Consider the following 17,169-nt stretch of genomic DNA (forward strand, 5'->3'; position numbering starts at 1 on the left):
ATTAAAATGCCATTGAAGGTAGACTATGAATTGTGAACTACAAAATATGCTGCAAAGTTAAAACCCAAAAGCAGCATCCGACTATAAACAAAAACAAACACGACAACAACAACAACAACAACAACAACAACAACAGCAAGAGAAGAGCAGCAAAACAAAGCACTTAATTAAATTTTAATTTGTATAAATAAAATTTATGCATTATTGTTGGTCAACCGATATGCACGACAATTTAATTTAATTATTATAATACACACACACACATACACACCCGCAGAGAGAAAGAAAACAGTTATATAGTATTTGATTATATACTGCGAAAGTTGGAAAACATTTCACATTATTTGTGTCATTTTTGTGGTTATGACTGGGATTCACGTAAATCTGTTAACAAATTTTTAAACAAACAATATGCAAACACTCTTCGGAAGAGATGAAAGATAGAAAATTAAATTGCTACTAGGTCAGGGTCGAATTGGCAATGCCCTGTAAAAAGTATAGTAAAGATTGTTAAGGTTTTGTATGAGTTAGCTATTTGATATGAGTGAATCGTCCTTTGAAAATATCAGTGGGCAAACAGGAATTCTAAGATATCATTGGATAAGGTACAGATATACTCTTTGCTCACCATTTCCATAAATTTCCTAATGGTATTTTTGCAAGTATGGAAAAAATCGTTTATCCACATAGAGTCTGCCTAAGTAAATTTACAATAAAAGCTATAGAGCCTAGTCTATATATAATTATATAGTTGAGCTCTATAGACTTACTGCTTTGTCATCAACAACTTAATCAAATTGCCTCTAATTTTCCAAATAGTAATCTCGAGATTACTTTGTAATCCATAGTAGTACTCGAATTTATTTATTTATTTATTATTTTATTTATGTTTATAATGTACATTTTTAAAAATATTGTTTATACATTTTTGCCAATCTCTTAAAAATGCCAGAAATTCCGTTTGGAATATAATTTTAATGTGTTTAAAAATAAACAATATTTAAATATAATTTAGAATAAATGCTTTGAGCTCCATTTGAAAAATTTGTACCTAGATTTTAGGTGTATATATATATTACTATATATATTATTTTTAGAGTATGAGGTATAAAATAGTACAGTTTAGCGAAGATTACTTGTCACTCTACTAAAACTAATTGAAATAATCTATCAAACAAATTTGATGCAAAATATTTAAGAGGCTAATAAATTTTGCAATAATAATACAAATTAATTTTTCAGCACATTCAAAGTTGCTGGGATTACACAAATTTTGAAATCCTCTTCGACACTTTTGGCTTTGCTTTTGAGGCATGGCAGTCTGTGCTTAAAATATACAATATTTAATATAAATATATACAATAATATTATTTTTATAATGTCTGCGCTCGAAACCAATAGCTAATGCATAAATTAAATGAAATCTATTTTTAGAATGCATGGTAAAGTATTTTAATTTAATTCAAAGTTACTTGGATATTTGCATGCTATAATTTTAATCAATGCATATCAAATTCAATGATCTATATACACACACTCATGTGAATATGTATTTGGTACATGTGAAATATTTAACTTATTCATTTATGCATTTCAAAAAGTTTTTAATGAGCTGTTCTCGCTGGCATTCAATGCCAGCAGCAGAAGCAGCCAAGGCAGCAGCAGCAGCCAAAGCAGCAGCAGCAACAGCAGCGGCAACGTGGCAAAATAGAACTTGCCACAAGTTTTTTGTTGGTATGCTGGCCTGGTAAGTGCCACGCCCTCAACGTCAAGCATTCCTCTTCAATATACGTGTGTGTGTGTGTATGTGTGTGTGTGTGTGCCCAAGCCAACAAACAATTAGCAACAAACATTTTTTTTTCGCCACAAACTTAATTTATTAATTGAAAAGTTTTTTGCCGCGCGAGTTCATTGCAATGTTTACCTCTGGTTGCTACTGCCCCGCAGCCCCTTCAGCAGCCCCAGCGAGAGCCCCGCCAGCACCCAGCTTCAGCTCCAATCACAGTGCTACTCATAAAAGTTATATAAAGCGCAAACAAATTTTTGGCATAGAAAATTAGCTTTCAGTCAACGTTGTCGACGCGGCCCTGCACAAAAGTTGCCTTTTACACCTGCCGACGTTGGGCCAAGTTAATGCTGTGTGTGTGGGTGTGTGGGTGTGTGGATGTGTGTGTGTGCTGGTGTGTTGGTCTGCTGTGATATAGTGTCGCGGTTTTTGGTTATGAAAATATACCAAATAAAGCCGCCGAGACTTAAGCATACCAGCTGCTTCCCACTTACTGCTTAAACAGACTCTAGCCGAAATTTGCACCGCCAGCAACCAGCAACCAGCAACCAGAAACCAGCAGCAGCAGCAGCAGTAGCCGATTTTCCATATCCCTATGCCATATGCAGATTAGGCAAAAATAATTTATGATGCACAGCCAAGCGCAACGCAGTCTCAGGCCCCACACTCACAGCTCCAACTCCAAGCTTAGCCCGAGCCAATGCAACCCGCTTTAAGTGCTGTTTCGGTTCACATTTATCTCAGCTAGTTACCGTTAAATTGTAAGCCACAGCTGAACGCAGCAGCCCACCAAAACACACACTTAAATAGTTTGCCAAAGCGATTTTATCTAATTTCCAAACATTTTTGTTGCTGCGCATTTCCTGAACCGCAAAAACTATCTGCCTATATGCATATATACTCTCTCTCTAAATAGATGTATATATATTAATTTATTTATATATACATATATTTATACAAGTGCAACAAATATATGTGCATTGGATTATGTAGACGGCCATTTTTGCATATTGGCCGGCAGCTTTTAGCTGTCTGCATTTCAGCCACACACAAATATATTTGTATATATATGTACATACATATGTATGACTGCTCACAATATAATATTCATTTTCCATTATTATTAGAAATAAAATATATTTGCATTTCATTTAGTTGTCAGACACTGTGGTCAAAACTCAAAGTAATGTTCCTTCAAAAATTTATTTGGACCAAGTGCCCAAAACTCGATATTGCAAATAGATTGAATGAGATATGCATTAGGGCGAATGATTCCTAAAATAAATTTAATGTTTAAGAACACAATCTTTGAATACTTATATTCCATTTAGATATACTTTGTATCCGCCAGATACTTATGGATCTGAAAATAATTCAGTAATATTATGGAAAGTTTTGTAGCTTTCAGAAAAGGCCTGCTGAACCATTCAGTATCTCATGTCTTTTTTTAATTACCTTTATAAAGCTTACAGATACATTTATATCTTGTATATATTTTTGTATATCGCAAATATCCGATATGTGTCCTATATAATATAATAGATACTTTTTTATATCCAACATAAACATACAGATATTTGTGTACATTTCAAATTTTGTTTATGGCTTACATATACTTCTTTATCTTATAGATACTTTTTTTAACTAGCAGATAGTGTATCTTCAAGATATTTATCTTTTTAGCTTGCTTTCTAGATACAAATGCGCATATTTATTATAAATACTTTGATATAGCGCAGAATTTTGGATATATCTGTTTACATGTCTTAAAGGCATATATAATTACTTATAGATAATTAAATTTCCTCTAAATGCGCCTATTTATTATAAATACTTTGACATATTAGAGAATTCTTTTTCTATTAAAATTAATTATTATATTCAATAGATCGGTCAATTTAGTCTCTCCATATCTGCTAGTTTATAAATAAAATAAAATGTTCTACCACTGTGCCATATTTATTTCATATTTATGCAGGCGTGCTATTTGCTCGTATACTAATTTTAGTTCCAGGCAACGCGTCACATAAAGCTATTTGACATATGTTAATGCTTCACAATTAGTGCAATGTTTTATCACATTACAATAGAGTGTGAATAATGGAAAATCAATGCATAGCAACAAATCGAAATCCAAATCGAAGTATGGTATTCGAAATGAAATTAAATGAAATGTATGAGGATATCTGCATTAAATTTACTCAAATTTATAAAGCGACAAACATCAATGAAATATAATAAATAATGTATATATTTAATTCATTTCATCTACCTTGCACATATAAAGTGAGGTAATTAATTTAATAGAATTCGTGGCAATGCCAACTATTTAGAGCCATTTGACAGTCGTAAACAGCAGCTCGTCTTAGTTAACAGCCCTGAGTTGCCTCAAGGTATGCTTCACTCGGCTTAAATCATTCGATGCGTCCGCCTGGCGCAGGTAGCTAATTAAATGCTAATGAAATGCCGCAGCTGATATCATTGTCTTTTAAGCCAAGCCAGCCGAGTTGCATTAAATACTCTGTTTAAGAGTATACTTGAATGGGGTAGATGTGGGTATGCTTTCCATTTCCTGCTGTCTACTTAATTCTATGAATTTAAGAGTCTATTCTATATATTTGACATTAATTAGGAGTAGACTTACCCGGGGTATCTCCAAGTCATTTAATACTCTTTGCTATCTACTTAATTCTTATATTCAAAATATGAAATATATTCCGTAGTAGATATTTTTGATTGACTAAGAGGCAGAGGAGTCCGGGTATCTTCAAGTCAGTCAACAGATGTTAGCTCTCTACTAATACTCTAAGAGTGTATTTAATAAAGTTGAATATATAAAGTATATTCTGTTCTAGATATTTCACATTCACAAAGCTTTCTGTACTCAGCCCAAGTATTAGGGTATCTTCAAGTCTAGTCCGGGTATCTTCAAGTCAGTCAACACTCCCAGCTCTAGCTTTTAATGTCATTCAATATTTTCTTGCTTTTATGAGCGAGTTGGTTTTATGGCCAAGTTGAGCTCTCTTGCTACATACTTGCATATCTTTCTATACATACATACATATAAATACCTGAGTAAATCCAGGTAATTTAATTTTTAATTACATAGTTTCGTCAGCATCTGAACGAGTGCTGCTCATTAGGCAGGCGATTTGTCTTTGGGTAAATCAGTTTCGTTTTATTGATTGCCAATTGCCAGTTGGCTCTTTTGGCTTTTATGCGCATTATTATGCAATTGGCTGTTGGCCAGGCTAATGCATTTTGGCCATTTTGCATGTAATTGAACTGCTTACATTGCGACTACCAATTAGCCAAGAACAGCAGCCGGCAGCCGGCAGCCATGGCGAAGTAGTCCAAGCAGAGCGCCCAGTCTCGACTTCATCAATGCCTCGGCTCGGTTCGGAGGCCTGCGCCCCAAAAATTTATTGCTCAGCATTTTTGGCCTATTAATTATGCGACTGGCGTAGGTCCCGGACATGCCAGACAAATTTATATAACTGGAGAGGCCAAAAATCGTATTTTAGCTAAAGCTCAGTCGAAGCGCGTTAATAAATTTGCACAGACATTGCATAGCTGCCGAGCTAGGCAACACTATATCCTGCCATATACTGCATCCTGCAGCTCTGCCCTCTCCCGCCTCACTCTCTCACTATTTCCCTTTTCCTCTTCTACGCGCTGCGCAAAATGATTTAAAGAAGCGAAATGTTTGCACAGTTTTGCAGCCCTTTTAATTTTGATTGCGACTATTTATTAATGCTCCGCTCGCAGGATGTTGGCAGGCTCACAGGATAGCCACGCCCTCGGGGCAGCCACCACCGGCTCTGCGGCGCTGCGCTCCATTTAAGCTGCAATGTAATTTGCAGCACTCGTTGCGTTTGTTAAATGCAACATTTAAACTCAAATTAATTTAAGTTAAAGAATTCAAATAAATAAAATATGAAAAATATAAAAAATTACAAAAATATGTTACACATTTTATGAGTTGGCTTTAATGCCCTGTAATATGCTTGCAGTGGGTATAATGTGTTGCTATGGCAGAGAGTTAATGCTGGCGGCTTAATATGCTCAGGGTTTTCGCTTCTCAAAACCTCTTTAATAACCTATATTTCCCCATATATTCAATCCGAATTCCTAGGATTTATCCGACAGATTGAAGCATATATTTCTCCATATTCTCTATACTCTATATATAGCACTCTAAAACAGGGCATCTTCTAGTTGTTCCCTCCCGGCTGTCTCGTCATTTTTTTGGTCTGATTGTTGGTTTACTGCTATTTGGTTAACTGGTTGTCTCTGGCAACGTTTCCTCCGTTTGTCAGGCGTGAGAATTTAACGATGTGCGTGCCTCAAAGTATTTTCTTTTTGTGAGAATAAAAAACGTTAACACGTATATATGTATATACATAAATTCGTATACATTTAAATTAAATGGCAGCATTCGCTAATTAGAGCGAAAATGTGTTAAATAGAAAAAAGAAGCTGATTTAATTATAGATCTGTAATTAGTGCGGTATTCGCTCGACGGAAGCTGGGAAAACTTCAAATCATACAAAATAAATATGGATGAGTGAGTGCCTATTGAAATGGGGAATAGGAATTTGCATTTCTGCTATGCATTGAATTTGTATTACAAATTTAAGCGATAAATCGTCGCATTGCTAATGGCACGAAAGTCGGCCTAAGCTAGTTGTATTCCCTCAGAACTCCCTCTTGAACCCGCCAACCCAAGTAACCAAATCTAATCTCTGCAGATTAAATTTCACTATTTCAAAGTCAATTCATTTGAGGTGAACAACAAAATGATTTTAAGTATAAATAAATTACCTTAAATTAAATTACAAGAGATACTGTGTATAAGATATAATAATACTATTATATATTATTATATGTTATTTATTAATTGGTTCAGATATTTTATTATATCATTCAACCACAAAACAAAATATTACAAAATACAATATAAATATGCCTATATATCGCAGCGCATATCTCTAAATATTCAATAACATATTAAAGATTTTTAATTATTAAATTTTTACCAAATGGAAGCTTATAAATAGCCAAATAAATTTAATATAAATATAGAAATATTTATATTTAATATTGGCATTATTCAGTGAATATATATAATAAATAATAATATATATAATTTTCCATTAAAAAGTCAGAGTTAAAAACCTTGTAAAAATACAAAATAAATATTTATATTTCACTTTGATATTGAAGCCTAAGCAAAAATAGCAGCTCCATTTTCTGTTGTCTGCCTTAAAATGTGGCTAAATAATTCAACTACTGCTGCATCAATTGCCAACAATACCGTATAACCGATATATGCCACAAATCTAAATTTTCATTTATTTCATCTGATTTTCAATCAAAGTTTGTTTGCATAAATTACGTAAATGCTGTGCTTTAAAGCAAGACAAAATTGACAACGAATAGAAGAGCAAAGATAAGCTGAAATTCGCTCTCAGTCTCGCTTACTATCACTTACTCTCCCTCTCCCTCGCCTTCGGCTTCGCCTTCTCCCTCTCTCTGTGTCGGTACGGCACTAATTACCGTATTGGCATTAGCTTCCTGAGCTACAAAAAAACACTCACACACATACACACAGAGAGCAGGCAAAAGTTTCGTTTAACGACTGCAACGTGGAGAGCTTGGGGTTTGCTATACGGGCTGAGAGCAGCTGTAAATGGTTGCCAACAGTTTTGGCCATGCTGCCTACGGTATACCTATTGACAGCAGCTCAGCAGTAACAACAACAACAACAACAACAACAGCAAAGAGAGCAATGCCGATTGCAATTGCGATTGCGGTGACAATAAAAGGCTATATAAGAAGGCGTTGGCGTTAGTGTCGAGCTACAAATGACAACGGCACACACACACACACACATACATCTACAGCTAGAGCTACAGAAACCTAGCCTAGCAGCTGCACATAAAAGCGCAGCAGATGCAACAGCAGCAACAACAACAACAACGACAACAACAATAACGACAACAACAAGAGCAAACAGCGAAACGTATTTGTCGGTTTCAAGTGGCACTTGGGAAATCATCTTTTCGCTTGTGCAACGACCCGATGGCAGGACGCGGGCGCTGTGGCTGCGGGGGCAGCTGTAAATGAAAACGACCAGCGACGATGATGTTGACAGTGAGACAATGCTGGCCCACAGCATCAGCAGCAACAGCAACAGCAACAACAACAACAACAGCATTGCAAGTGCTATATGGAATGAGAAGCTTTACAAAAGTCAAAAACCAAATGCGTTGCATATGCACTAGAAAATTGTTGGCCAAAAATGCATTTGGTAGTCAAATTTTTGCATGGAGCCTGAGTGCCAAGCAGCGGCATTGTGTGAGTGCTTTGAAAGTTGTGCGGGGGGTGGGCGGGGGCTGCATGCTGAATGGCTCGGAGTTTGGGTTAAGCTGGGCGCGGTGGGGGACTGAGAGGTGTGTGGGTAGCTGAGTTCAATGGCTAATCGGATTTTGCAGTACGTAGTCAGTCAACGTGAAGCAATTGATGAGGGCAATTCAAGTGTGCATGCATGAACAGCATATACAACAACACACACACACACACACATGTACACTTACATACCTATGTACCCTCATCCCTATACGAACTGATAGCGCACACGTTATGAAAGCGGAAACGGAAACGCGTTGACGGCCGTGCAAATTTACCGTAGCATAGCACAACACAGCACCCAATTGATGCTGCCTGCCTGGATGCCTGCTGCCTCTCTGGCTCTGGCTGTGGCTCTGCCGCTTTGCTGCCTGCTGCATGCTGCATGCTGCCTGCCACATGCTGCATGCGGGCTCTATAGCAATCTATTTTCCGTGCCAAAACTATTTTTGCTTTTGCAGCTAACATTTCTCATACGTTAAACCCTTTGCTTTATGTTTATTCCCTCGCTATCCCAATGGCAGTTGCTTTGGCCGCTGCAGCGTTTTAAGGACTCACGCGGACAGCATCTGCTGCAGCGCGAGGCGCTCAATTATGGCCTCGATTTGGAGCCGCCGTCGCCGTCGCCGTTGCCTCCTCAGCGCTACGAACAGGACGAACCGGCCCGCGTGCTGACCAAAGAGCTGCACCACACCGAGGCGGGTCGCATAGTCGCCGTGCCCAGCCAGCACCTGCAGCAGCCGCACCTGGAACAACACCGAGAACCCCTCGAGGAGGCGGACAATGTGCCGCCACATATGCCACACGCACGCTGGGAAACGGCCACGACAATGACACTGCCGTCCACCAGCACGTCGAGCAGCAGTCGGACGAGCAGCAGGGATATGGAGGAGGCGGAACAGGACTACGTCTACAGCTGGCAGGTGGGCGAGTGGTCCAAGTGCTCGCAGGAATGTGGAGCCGCAGGCAGCGGCTTGCAGGTGAGTGCAAGAAAACTAGAGAAAAGGCAAGGAAAAGGGATTTAAAAAATAATAATAATTAGTATAGAAATTATTGATATGGATGAGATAGGTTATGTTATGGAAGAGGAAGTTATAGATTAAGAATTTATTTATTTAATGAATATATATTGAATCATGCTGAAATTTAAGTAAAATCTAGCAATTACCTGACCGATAAATAATTCACATGAAACAGATTTCAGCTGACTGCGAAAAGCTAAGGAAAAGACTTGAGATTGGGTGAGATTTTGAAAGCAAAGAAACGGGTTTTTTAATTTAACAATAAAATTGTTTTAGATTTATTGTGGATCAGCATGTCTGAAAAAGAAGTAGGAGTTAAAATATATTATATTCAACCTAATTGGCTTAGACAGGAGTGAGGGCCTGCCAATACCCAAAAGGAAATAAATACTTTATCGATATAAATGTATGGTTCGCTCTATAATTTGTGGAACATAAAATAACTCGATTATTATTAGATATTGTTTTATTTTTAGCTTAAAATAAAATAAAATAAAAACTTGCATTCCTAAAATATTTGCCATTGTGGCATCAATGTAATATAACCCCACATAATTATAAAAAAAAAAATCAGGTCGACCACAAAAAGTGACTTTGACTGAATGACAGCTGGAGGATTTTTAGCTGATTTTTTAATGGCACTTCGAGTATCGATTTTCATCGATAACTGACAATTATTCGCTCCATAAAAATAAATTAGCATAATGGAATAGCTGAATTTTTAATTTGATATGATAAGCTTCAATATATATTATAAATAAAACAGTAGAATATATGAACCAAGTCATTTGTTGATACTAAAGTGGACATAATAACATTTTAAATGAAATCCCCACAGTGCGTTATAGCAATACAGTCAACTGAAACACTAAAGACATCAATATATTCTTCCCAACCGCACTTCAGATTTTTCCTATGCTTCCTTAATAATTAATAAAAAAATTTTACACATCAAATATACAATTCTCCCTGCTAATAAATTTTTCATCTGTCAGCACAAATAGCTCTGAACTCTACCCGCCGTAGTCCTTTAGCTCTTTCATCTTTATATAACAAATTTGATTTTGAGCTATTCCTAATCTAAATGTCTTCAGTTAACTAAAGTCAAATATTTGCTACAACAATTCTCTAAAGTTTCCATTCAAACAAGCTTTACCAAATTAGCTTTGTTAGGGGCTGGGAAAAAAGAAAAGAGAAAAAGTAGAAATAGAAATAGAAGCAGAAACAAAAGTAGAGGCAGTAGAAGTAAAACTCCCCAAGCCACAGACAACACTTATATAATAATTAGCCGAATGCTTGGCTTTGCCATGGCTGCACAGATTCAACTTTTTCAAGCCCAAAACCCAAGTCAGGGTCCGTGAAAGGACGAAGTAGATGTAGAAGTAGAAGAGATTGAGGACGAGTTTAAATATTTTAGCAGGCAGGGTTGGCCTGGCTGCCGTCGTCTATTGTTTTATGTGTGGCACGAAGGCACTGATATAGAGATGGAGGTAGAGTTAGAGCTAGAGGTTGAGGGGGAAAAGAGAGAGAGAGAGAGAGAGAGAGAGAGAGAGAGAAGAAAATAACTGTAAACATTGTTTCTTTTGCCACCTCCATAGCGGCGCACGCTGAGCTGCCGGCGTGTGGCAACAAAGAAGACGACGATGTCAAATGCCACCGATGGCAGCGTCGTCGACATCGTCGAGAATGCGCAATGCCGTAGCCAGGGGCTGGACATGCCCGACACGTTCCAGAGCTGCGGCAACGAGCCCTGTCCGCACTGGACCAAGGGCGAGTGGACTCTCTGCCACCAGTCGCGCTGCCACGGCCGCAACACGGCCGTGCAACGGCGCGAGGTCCACTGCCGGTATCAGAACGGCAGCGCGGGCACCGCCTGCGATGAGTACGAGAGGCCGGCGGCACGGCAGGAATGCTACAACGAGCGCTGCAAGGGCGTCTGGCGTGTGGAGCCCTGGTCTGAGGTAGGTGGTAATACAACAGTTACAGTCATGGCTATGGCTACGACTATGGCTGCAGCTATAGCTATGGTAGTGCATCTTTTATTAATGTCAATTGCAATGGCTTTCTGCTTTGCTTTCTGTTCACACAGTGCAATGCGCCCTGTGGTCGTCAGGGCATCAAATTCCGCATTCTGCAGTGCGTCTGGTATGGCAGCCGTCGACCCGCGGGCAATGTGTGCAAGCATCAGCCACGCCCAGCGGTCATGAAGGTGTGCAAAAGTCCGCCATGTCAATCCAAGGGTAAGTTCCAAGCTCCATACTCAATTTCCATCTCCATAATCGAATGAATCTTGAACAATGTCTATGTATGTATATCATGAACAGTGGGCAAAACTTCGGCTGGCTGTCGTGATAGCTCTCGCTATTGTCGCAATGCCCGCTCTATGGGCCTCTGTCGACTGCATCGCTATAAGGAGAAGTGCTGCGGCTCCTGTCAGCCCCAACTCGAAGAGCTTCAATAGATCCGACACAACTTAGAAGTGGACGAAAATCAAGCAAGCAATTACTATAAGTACATGGAGAATACACTCACTGAAAGATATGAATATGAATGAATGAGTCAATGAATTAATAAATCTATGAATCATTGAATTATTTATTTATTGAATCATTGAATCAATTCATTTATGAGTCTTTGAATCAATGAGTCACTGAATCTATAAATTGAGTAAATGAGTAATTATGTAATTGAATCTATGAAACACAAATCATGAATCTATGAATCAATTATTCAATGAATCAACAACTCCATGAATCTATTATGACTAAGAACGAGTGCTATTTAGTTGACTTCGATATGTAAGGCATAGTTAAATGTAATTGGGAAACGCAGATCAATTCGAGCAAAAAGAATGCACAGTAATTTCGTTTCAATTTTTGTCTACATTAATAAGCAACAAATACACAGATGCATCGACATATATCTACAGATAACGATAAGCATATACATACATATATATGATGTGAGCAAATATTTACAACTATTCGTAAACTAAGCGCAAATTATGTTTAAATATGCCCAGATAGAAGCAAGCCAAGCTGGCCATTGCGAATGAAAGCAAAGATCCCCTAATATAATATAATAATGATATTTTATTATTATTACTATTATAGATAAATGTAATTTGTAGCATTTGATTTGCCAGCATTTGATTGTCGGCTTTGCTTTAAGCAATTCCAGAATTAAATACTAAAAGTATTTAATCCATATTGCAAATAAATACTAAATAACGCAACCAAATCCCATAACAAAATGAAAATAAAAAAAATACAAACAGTTAATTAAATAAAAAATATTGGGCGGCGCTACTTGGGAAACCGTGGAAAGTTAAGCAACAATTTGCAGTATAGATAACTTCACAATCGATATAATGTTAGTGAGCTAATGGAAAATACGAATACGAAAATACAAATAAAAATAGAAGCGAGAAGTAAATGTTCCAAATGCCCCCAAAACACTTGCCATTTGTAACTGTAATTTCAAATAAGACACAAAACTAACCCAGCAAAATATTGAATGAAAATAATGCACTGTTACCTAATGTGGAAAAACATATTATACAAATACATAAAAATATTTATGTATATATTGGTAAGTATTAACCAATATATATATTTATATATGTATGTAAAAGTATACAAACTAAATACATTATGTAAATATTCTAGCAAATACTAAAAGCTAAGTTCAGCTAATTTTGTTTTGGAGATCAATTCTGATTAGAAAAATATGTTAATTAACTTATGAAAAACGAAAAACAATTTTCCTCTTGCGCATTTAAAAACAACAGTAAAACAAGAAAAGCTATTAAAAATTCAAAAGTCCAGTTATTGTAAATAAACATTTTATTTACACGCATAAATGTTATTAAATAAAAATAAATATAAATATAAAATATTTGTAATTAGTTTATATTTTGTATTAAAAAACAAAAACAACTTGTTTTATATAAGTAAATAAATATATATGTATCAACTAAATGCAAAGATAAAACGTAAACCCGTTAGCTGCTAACTAAAACTTATAAACCAAAAAAAAAAGCAACAAAAACAAATGTTAAAAGCAAACGAAACGAAAATCGAATATCTAGCTTGTTAAGTAAAGATTATAAAAAAATACATATACAAGCTAATTAAAATGCATACCATAACCAATGTTAAACATACACAAACACCAACATAAACCAACACACACACAAATACACATAACAATTTACATACACATAAAATAGCATTATATAAAGATAAATAAAGTAAAACAAAAACAAGTGCGAAAAATAAATAAATTATTTTAAGCAACAGCGAAAAAATGTTTTACAATGGTAAAATGTAATACGAAAGCAACTGCTTAAATATTGTAAGAACCCGAAAAAAAGAAAACATGAAGAATGAAATAACAGAATAAATATTGTTTAAAAATCTTGCAAAAATAAGGATCTTGTGCAGTGTATACGTGTGTTTGAGAGATAAACCAATTTGGCGTGAAATAGCACTCTCTCACTCGAGTGCCTCCTTCCAGTGAGCTGCAAGATTTCACTCAACAGAGCTCTGTAGTGGTCACAAATTGGTTTAGTTGCACATGTGTGAGAAATTCGCTTGCTACCTTTGTGGAAGTTAAATTGAGATCACTTCTCTTATTTTTAAGTAAGGAAATTAGGAAAGAATAACTGTGCTAGCAAGTTGGATCGTAAGAGAAGCAGTGTGCTTGAGCTGAGCTCTCCCTATACATACTCATGCAATAACGGATCAATGTCGTTATATGTGTGGACCACAGTCTGTGAGAATTTAAGGAGAGCAGAACAGCAATGGCATACATGCATATACACATTTAATTGTATATGTGAAAAGGAGAGAAAGAAATATATTTCTTGAGAGACAGACCTGAGCGTGAGCAGAACTGCCATGATTCATGTATTGGTATATGTGAATGGGAGAGAAATTTTTCGGTTGTAGTAATGCATTGATATTTTTTGTCTGCAGCGCGCTGCAGCGTTTAGTTGTTCACTAGCATTCGCTTTGTTCAGTCGGTTACATTTTTTTTTAAAGCGAATCGCTTTCATACAAGTGAGTATTCTATGTTCTTTATTATTTAAATTCAGTTAATTTTTAGTTGTTGTTTTATTTTATGTATTATGTATATAAAAAAGAATATGCTACAAAAAAAAAAAAAAAAAAAAAAAAAAAAAGAAAAGAAAACAGTAGATAATAAAAAATAAATAAAATAAAAACTACCTTTTAATTCAGTATGAAATCATTTTAAAATCACTGTTCTGTTTATTTAAAATATTTTATTGTATATTAACAAAAAAAAGGTTAATATAAAAGAAACTACAATAGAAATTTATTAGCTTATTTCAGTATCAAACGAAAATTTGTATTGTACTTGAGCATCGTTCAAGGTTTGTTTGAGCAATACCAGTATTCAAATTCAAAGGGCTTACAGACAAAAAATAAAACGTTGCCTAGCCTCGCGGGGCAGCCGCTGCTGATTCAATTCGTCGTCAATTTTGCCCGAAAATCTGGTCGAAGTATCAGGCGAACAGAAATGCGAATCAGTGGACTGCCGTATGATAAATTTTAAATTTCTCAATAATGTTAACTAACAGAGTGGATCGTAAGCTTGCTGTTAATTAACATCACTCAATAATTGAGCTCTTTTAAGTTAAGTCAGCTACGCAGTCAGAGCAGAAGCAGCTGTTAAGTTTACTGCAAATAACAAACACTGAGATTGTAAATAGGCTTGATTTATTTGATTTTATTTGAATTTATTTCTTTTAAAATATTAAGTCTAAAAGCGCGGCTTGCACACGTTTGAATTAAAATCTTGAAATCATAATATATTAACAGATTAGGAAAATAACTTATAAATTATTTTTAAAAGTTCAACTCTTTCTACATAAGAGCTTCGGCAGTAGCTTAACGAGTATCAGTGAGTGCAGGGCATTGCGTATAAACTCATAGGCCAGAAAGAGGAAGCGTCCATGCTGTTTGGGTGTGCCAAGGCGCAGGATATAGTTAAGCAACTCTACAATGGCGATGCCAACAAAGCGATGTGAATATTTCGAATTGTTATTTCTTCTAAAAGTAAGAGTAAAGACAGTATTAATAAATATGCTGTAAAGCCAGAGAACTCATATATGTACGTACATTTGCTCCACAGGTAAGGCAAGTGCCACGCCCATTAGATTGCCCAGATCTCGGGCCAGCAGAAAGATGGGACTGCTCTCATGTCGCATGTATGTGGGCTCGGAGCACCATTTAAAGGCCTGCGGAAAATGTAGTTCAATAAATGAAATCACTGCAATTGAGACTCTTTAGGCCACTCACCTGCCGCACAGACCAATGCGGATCAATGTCCAGGTGTAGCTTAAGGAAGTAAACGGCCATGGCGAGGCAGCCAAGCAACAGAACCATCAACACTGCCCAACTGCATCGCCGGCTATACAGGGAATTCAGATGCCTCTGGCAGCTGGCCAAGAGACTTATGGCCAGATAAGTGGACAAGAGGCACTGATGCAGATACTCGGTGGCTAGATAGAGGCGGCTCAGCCACATGCTCAAGATGCAGCAGCCAATCAGGCCATACATGGTTAGCCGCCAGCTAGAGGAGCGATTCTTCATGGGCAGGTGCATGCTGACCACCATTAGCAGTGCCGTCCAAGCCATGCTATGGGCACACGGCAATCCGCCGCTCGTCTCGCAGCTCAGATCGTGACTCTGCAAGGCGACGCCCGGCCGAATGGCGTACTCATTGGCATAGAGCTCACGCAGGCGCCAAAGGGGTCGCCAATCCGGATAGATCCTGTAAATGATATATAGATATCCATTGAATTACAATTACAACAATATTGCAGCTGCAGCACTTGCCACTTCTCAAAGGAGCTGACGGCGCTGACCAAACTCAGCGCGCAAACCAGATGTGTGAGCAAATCCTGTCCACAGATGCCCAGCAGAGGTATCAGCACATTGAACAGATTGCTGGGCTCCAGGTAAACGCTGACAAAACGAAAAAAGGGCTCCGCTATGAACAATCTGCAAGAAATGTATATTTATTATTATATATCAGATTTGCCTGTGAGTTTTTATTGACTTGCCTATCCTGAACCCATTCATTGATATGCAGCTCCGCATCGAGTAGTTTGTGGTAATAGTCCGCCGTTAGGCGCAGTACATCCAGCTCCATTTAATATTATTGTTGTTTAACTAGAGATTTAGTAAATATTTAACCCAGGATATGTGTTTACTGTGCGAATCCTGTTTCCATTTCAAGTTGCCAGCGAACAGCTGTGGTTGACGCAGGCGCTTTAGCGGCTTACAGTAGAGGCATGAAATATTGGGCATAGCTTGTGTTAAACTGCTTAACTGTATGTGCAACTGCTTGTCGCACTGCTGGACAAGCAGTGCACTTGCGTTATTTGTTAATTTGATAGAGTATTATTGTAATCATAAGTATATACTTTTGTATGAGAAAAAACATATTTATACAAGAAAATACGTGATTACAAATATTACAATAATACTAAATACTAATATTAAGCTACATATAAGTAACATATAATTTATACCAAGCATTTAGTATTATTATATTTTTAATCACGTATATAGAGCTACAAATATATGTATAATGATATTTCTTATGGAAGATAAACTAAAAAATTATATTATGATGGAATATACTGTTCTAATTATACTAAATTCAGTCATTTTGTCCAAATGATATGCAAATTTATGTTTATCTTGAATGAAAAAATAAATATATATAAAGAGTTAGAACAAATTAAATATTGAAAAAAAAATCGTACTTACTTATGAATTAATTCAATACAACGCAATCACTGTGTGAGCTAAATATAAGAAATACAATGATTAGTTCATAAATTCAAATTTATAGACTCATACATACATGAAATTTGTGCGCAAATATCTATACAAATAAAAAGGTAATATAATA

The 17,169-nt window shown here is 36.6% G+C and overlaps 2 protein-coding genes across 11 annotated transcripts in view; one reads left to right on the top strand and one right to left on the bottom strand.

Moving 5' to 3' along the window:
- nolo (ADAMTS-like no long nerve cord) overlaps positions 1-13,302 on the top strand; it is a 94,341-nt gene extending 81,039 nt beyond the window's left edge. For 7 of the 8 annotated variants that reach the window (XM_089464131.1, XM_018002589.2, XM_089464130.1 and 4 more), the window contains 4 exons: positions 8,722-9,177; positions 10,818-11,180; positions 11,309-11,459; positions 11,544-13,302. In XM_089464131.1, coding sequence (XP_089320257.1) covers positions 8,722-9,177; positions 10,818-11,180; positions 11,309-11,459; positions 11,544-11,680 — 1,107 coding nt within the window. In that variant the 3' untranslated portion in view covers positions 11,681-13,302. The remainder of the gene's footprint in view (positions 1-8,721; positions 9,178-10,817; positions 11,181-11,308; positions 11,460-11,543) is intronic. The other variant, XM_089464128.1, reaches the window with a different exon arrangement.
- A 1,644-nt stretch (positions 13,303-14,946) lies between these two features.
- G6P (Glucose-6-Phosphatase) lies at positions 14,947-17,158 on the bottom strand. Of its 3 annotated transcripts, none has more exons than XM_018001243.2 (6): positions 17,025-17,158; positions 16,313-16,529; positions 16,086-16,250; positions 15,546-16,020; positions 15,366-15,484; positions 14,947-15,296 (listed from the first exon to the last, which is right to left on the bottom strand). In XM_018001243.2, the coding sequence occupies exons 2-6, from the start codon at positions 16,399-16,401 to the stop codon at positions 15,101-15,103; spliced, it is 1,044 nt and encodes a 347-aa protein (XP_017856732.1). In that variant the 5' UTR covers positions 16,402-16,529; positions 17,025-17,158; the 3' UTR covers positions 14,947-15,100. The 3 variants fall into 3 exon arrangements, with proteins under 3 accessions (XP_017856732.1, XP_089320280.1, XP_089320278.1); XM_089464154.1 differs by having other exon boundaries at positions 14,947-15,293; positions 16,313-16,954; positions 17,025-17,157; XM_089464152.1 differs by having other exon boundaries at positions 16,313-16,954; positions 17,025-17,157.
- Positions 17,159-17,169: the final 11 nt, after the last annotated feature.

This window comes from Drosophila arizonae, chromosome 3 (genome assembly GCF_054131065.1).
Source record: "Drosophila arizonae isolate 15081-1271.41 chromosome 3, UAZ_ARI_1.0, whole genome shotgun sequence".
Taxonomy (NCBI): Eukaryota; Metazoa; Arthropoda; class Insecta; order Diptera; family Drosophilidae; genus Drosophila; species Drosophila arizonae.

Bases quoted from the DNA above. Each gene is read 5' to 3' on its own strand.
- G6P (XM_018001243.2), bottom strand. From the start codon at position 16,401: ATGGAGCTGGATGTACTGCGCCTAACGGCGGACTATTACCACAAACTA. The intron at 16,251-16,312 runs GCAAGTCAATAA...CATTTCTTGCAG, and splicing joins AATGAATGGGTTCAGGATAG to ATTGTTCATAGCGGAGCCCT. The intron at 15,297-15,365 runs GTACGTACATAT...TCTTACTTTTAG, and splicing joins GCCTTACCTGTGGAGCAAAT to AAGAAATAACAATTCGAAAT.